Below are 4,784 nucleotides of genomic sequence, written 5' to 3'. Positions count from 1 at the left end.
TGCCCACGGCGCGCGGGGAGGGGCCGCCTGCGCCCCCGGCTCGGGCGAGGGGGCCCGCGGGCTGGGGGCCCGGGAGGAGCGGAGCCCCCCGCCCCCTTGCGCGCGCCGCCCGGCCCCCCCGGGGGGCCTCCCGCCCTGGGCCGCGGGGGGGGCCCGGCCAGGCGAGCGCCCTCCTTCCGCGGCCGCAGCGCGGCGGACGCTCCCGCAAAGGCCGGGCTTCCCTCGGGGACGGTGAGCAGCACGAGGGGGGCAGCCGTGCAGAATGCGTCCCCTCGCCAGACCGGGATATTCGTAATCTCGCTTCTAAATATTTTGACATCTGGCCTGCATGAATATCATATTGCATCACTTAATCTTGAAAAAATAGCAAACGGGTGAATCATCCTTCACCGTATTTCCATACGTTCTTCCCTTCCCCACATGTGTCATCTTTTGCACCGTCTAATTGTAGTGCATTAAGTTAATTTCATTTGCTCACTTTACGTGGGCCAATCATTGTGGGAAACGGCTGTTGATACAAAGCTCCCCTGATTTGATTGTTTTCCCTGTGCCTCTAAGCGTCTGGCTGCCTAACTAAAGTATTTTGTTAATGTGGTAAGGAGGTGTTAGTGAGGTAAGAGGAAGTTCTGGATTTTATATATTTTGAGGAGACTGTTTAGGTAGTACAAGATTTCTCTTAAAAAGCAGAGATGTTCCTAGCTTGCCCCTGCCCCCCCCCCAGTGGTTTGCTGTGTTTTGTCTGGCTACGGGACCGGCCCTGTGGCTCTCTCCTTCCCCGAGGGTCATGCAGACCGTGTGAACACAAATATGAAAAGCAGTTAGTGGGAACTGCAGAAGGAAACTGGGTGTAAGTGAGAATGGAAAGACTTTTCTTCCCGGAGGCTAGCTTTGCCTCACCTTTCCCAGAAAAACCAGGTGGGGTTGGCAGAGGAGAAGCTGTGAGGAATGGAGCGAAGTAGCAGCTTCCCCAGGAGGTTGAACCCAAGCCAGGGCCCTTCCGGGGCTTCCAGGCACTGTCTGCTTGGCCTGAGCTAGTCCCAGACTTCAGGGTCTCTGGGGATTGGTAGTGCCCTGTGTTAAGCAATCGGCAGCACAGGCTTTGTCCTGGAAGGCTTGGAAAAGGGAGCCTGGAACCCAAGCCGAGCGGGGAGTCAAAGGGCCCAGCATTCCCAGCAAACTGTCCCTCAGTGGCCTTGGTGATCCCACAGGCATCCCAGCAGCTGGAGGGGGGGGGCGGATTTTGCTGAAGGAGAGAGCCAAACAAACGGGGGCAGAGAAAGGTTCCCAGTCTGGAATCTGCCCTTGCTGTATCGCTCTGGGCAGCTGCAGGGCCAGCCGTGGCCTCCTCCTTACCTGGGCTGAGGTGGGATGTTTGCTCTTTTGGAATTCCTGGGGTAATGAGGTTGCAGCGCCCGCTGGGATTCATTGTCGGCTCCCCCAGCGGGACATTCCGCTCCCGCTCTGGCCGCCTTTGGCCTTTTCCTGTTTATTCCCAGAAAAGCCCTCGGCGCAGGGCTCTCGCCTCTGGTTAAGCGCCGAGATCAGGGGACGTCACGGATGCTCCTCGCTCTGCCTTCGCATTCCTGCGATGGGAGTCATCTGCAGGCTAGAATTAACGGCCCCTTGCCAAGGGTGCAGCGTGATCTCAGAGGTGAAGGCATTTTTGCAAGCTTTATTTTCTCCCACGCCAAGGAGCCGTCACCTTGGGTGGCTCGACAGCAGCGGCGCGCAACCGAATGACCGACGGGTGAAGCCCGGCAGAGGCTTTGTCCGCCTGTTGCTGGGAAAGGGCAACTTGCGGGAAAAGTGCCATCTCTTGTGCGATTGGGGATGTGCTCGAGGGAAGGTGATGCCGGGAGCCCCGCTTACTCAGGCGATGGCAGCTGGGCGCCTGCGGCGGATCTGTCAGGGAGGAACTCTGGCTCCCTTGCCGTATTTATACTCCCTGACACGGCGTGTTGGCCACACTTGGTCTCCGGCAGCCATTGCGGGGGGGGGGGGCTCTTCCGCCATCCCTGAAACGCCCGGGCTGCAAGTGTGCGAGGAGCCGAGCGTGCTTGAGTGGGGGCCGCCAGGCCCCGCGAGGCAGCCGGAGTTCCTGAGCATGTGTGGTGTGTCTTCCTTCCCCAGGGAGGAACTGGAGCCCCCCCACCTCTGGATGAAGGCCTGGGAGCAGGTGGCTCGAGCTGGGCTCCCGCCTGGCACCTCTGGCTAAGAGGCGCAGCCGAGCTGCGGGCCGGCCGTGTGGAGGAAGGCGCCCCTCCTCGAGCCTGCGCGGCCCAGAGGGGCTGGCGCTTGGCCCCGTGCCCGGCGGCGGGTCGGCCTTCACGGCCTCCGAGGAGCTTCCTCCGCCCATTGAGCCTCCATGCTCCCCAGGCGTTCGCCTTCCTGTTGCGAGGAGGAGATGGGGAACGGAGGGGAGGGAGCGGGCCTCGTGGCGGCCACTTCACCCCTGGGCCGTTGGGCGCTGCGTGGGGAGGCTCCCGTATCGTGGGCGTCGCTGCTAGCCCGGTCCGCCGGCCCGTCCGCGGGGCCGCTGGCTGCAGGCCCCCTTGGGAGGTGGGGCAAGGTGCGCGAGAGGGAGAGGACGGGCGTGGGGGCGCCGGGGGTCCCGGCGTGGGCCGCGCGGCACTGCACGCGGGGGCGCTTGAGCAGGCCCAGCAAGGCAAAGCTTCCCACCCGAACGCCGTGGAAACGGTTGCCGCGCAGGGTGCCAACGGCCCCCCTTGAGCAGCCCCACTGGGGGCCGGGCAGACTCCTGGGTGAGCGGCTGCCGGTCCCAGGGGCTCTCGGCTGCCTGCGGGGCCAGAGCCAGCAGGGCACCCGTGCTTGCCTGTCCCGGGGGCGGGGGGGAGGGGGCCCTTCTGCCTGCCCTGCGGGGGCCTCGGCCTGGGGACGGACTGCTGCCCTAGAGGCGCCCCCGGGTGTGGCCCAGTGCAGCTCCCCCCCCCTTGCGGTGTGGGCCCTGCGTGGAAATGGGAGCCGCGCGGCTGTTGTTGCAGTGCTTTATTCTCAACACTGTCGGGGTCACCCGCTGCGGCGGGCAGGCGGGCGGCAGGCGGCCAGGTGCAGCCCCGACGCCCGGCGGGTGGGGCTCATTGGTGGAAAGTCAGTACTCGCATTTGGAGCTCCTCGTCCCTCGTCCCACCCCCGGCCTGCAAGGGGGGCAGCGGGAGCACCAGGGGCTGCCGGCAGAAGCTGCTGCTCTTGGAGGAGAGCGGGGTGTCCAGCGTGAGCGAGGCGCTGGCCATCTCCTGCGGCTTGGAGCTGGAGAGGAAGCGCACCAGGGTGGAGAGCGCCTTGGCCACGTCGCCGCGGGCCCCCTCGTTGGCGAAGCAGTAGAGGATGGGGTCGGCCACGCAGTTCAAGCTGGTGAAGGCCAGCGAGGTGTGGTAGGCCACGAAGACCTGCTCCTCGAAGCTGCAGTCGCAGGGCTTGCTCAGGTAGACGGCGCTGCGGGAGAGCAGGATGACGTGGTAGGGCGCGAAGCAGAAGAGCAGGATGGCGATGAGGCTGAGCGAGAGGCGCTTGATCTTGGCCTTCTCCTGCTTCTCCGTGGAGACGTTCCCCCGCACGGCGCACAGGATGCCCCGGTAGGAGAGCAGCATCAGCACCCACGGGAAGAGGAAGCCGATGAAGACGCGATAGAGGTTCATCCAGGCCACCCAGCCCTCCATGGGGTACTTCTCGAAGCAGAAGGTGTGGTTGTAGCGGTCGTGGAAGAGCTCGTCGTGGAAGAGGGGCGCCGAGTTGGCCCCGATCTCGATGGCCCACACCACCGCGCTGACGGCCACGGCCGTCTTGACCCGCCGGAAGCCGGCGAAGCGCAGCGGGTGCGCCACGGCCAGGTAGCGGTCCACGGAGATGCAGCACAGGAAGGCGATGCTGACGTAGATGTTGGTGTAGAAGATGAAGCCGAAGACCTTGCAGGACTCCTGCCCGTGGATCCAGTTGTCGTGGTGCAGGAAGTAGTCGATCCAGAGGGGCAGCGTGGCGATGTACAGCAGGTCGGCGACGGAGAGGTTCATCAGGTAGACCCCGAGCTCGTTCTTCTGCCTGATCTGCAGGTAGGCGGCCCAGAGCGCCATGCAGTTGGTGGGGAGCCCCATGACGATGACGATGGTGTACAGCGTCGGGGGGAAGAGGTGGTCGATCTTGGAGTCCACGTGGCAGCTCAGGGCCACGAGAGTCGTGTTGCACATCCTTGGGGTGGGCGCGGGGTGGCTCCCCCTGGGAAGCCCGAAGCGTGGCAGCCCCAGCTCAGACCAGCCGCCCGCAGGGCCGAAAGGGGTCCGTCCACAGGACCGCGCAGGCCATCCCAGGGGCGCTTCCGGAGCAGGCATGCAGCAGGGTCTCCGTCGGTCTGGGCTAGTGGCTCGCCTCCGCCTGGCCGCTGGCCGCGCTCGTCAGCTCGGTCGGCGCAGGGGCGCTTTCTCAGGAGCACTGCTGGACCTGCGAGGAGAGGAGGAGACGCGCATTGGGGTTCGGGGGCGCTGCAGGGCAGCCCCTCACCGACACGTGGCGCCTGCTGCCGTGCCCTTCCCCAGGTGGGCCCCCTCCGGGGCTTGGGGCTCCAGCACACTGGGAGCTGCAGTCCAAGCCTCCGGAAGGCGCCCGGTTGGGCCGTCGGCCCAGCCATGCGTCCCTTCCACCGAGGGCAGCGGGAGGCCTCCTCTCGGACGAGGCCGGGGCTGCACTGCCCCGGGTTTCCCTGGGACCTTCAGCCGCGGCATCTGCCCTCAGGGACATCTGCCTTCCTCCGGCCAGCGGCCCCTGGCTTTGAG

At 65.3% G+C, this 4,784-nt stretch overlaps 2 protein-coding genes across 2 annotated transcripts in view; both read right to left on the bottom strand.

Annotated features, from left to right (window-relative positions):
* The window catches only part of OPA3 (outer mitochondrial membrane lipid metabolism regulator OPA3), a 3,332-nt gene extending 1,867 nt beyond the window's left edge, over positions 1-1,465 (bottom strand). The window contains exon 1 of the mRNA XM_044435573.1: positions 1,354-1,465. Within this exon, the coding sequence (XP_044291508.1) occupies positions 1,354-1,426 (73 nt within the window). The 5' untranslated portion in view covers positions 1,427-1,465. The remainder of the gene's footprint in view (positions 1-1,353) is intronic.
* A 1,524-nt stretch (positions 1,466-2,989) lies between these two features.
* On the bottom strand, positions 2,990-4,202 carry GPR4 (G protein-coupled receptor 4). Its single transcript, XM_044435570.1, has one exon. It carries the CDS (start codon positions 4,200-4,202, stop codon positions 3,096-3,098), a length of 1,107 nt encoding a protein of 368 aa, XP_044291505.1. The 3' UTR covers positions 2,990-3,095.
* Between the last annotated feature and the right edge of the window lie 582 nt (positions 4,203-4,784).

Source organism: Varanus komodoensis, unplaced genomic scaffold (genome assembly GCF_004798865.1).
Source record: "Varanus komodoensis strain SLA01 unplaced genomic scaffold, ASM479886v1 scaffold29_3, whole genome shotgun sequence".
In the NCBI taxonomy this organism is placed as follows: Eukaryota; Metazoa; Chordata; class Lepidosauria; order Squamata; family Varanidae; genus Varanus; species Varanus komodoensis.
This window is presented reverse-complemented; position numbering and strand designations above follow the sequence as displayed.

What these genes read in the sequence shown, in the direction of transcription:
- GPR4 (XM_044435570.1), bottom strand. Translation starts at nt 4,202, where the DNA reads ATGTGCAACACGACTCTCGTGGCCCTGAGCTGCCACGTGGACTCCAAG.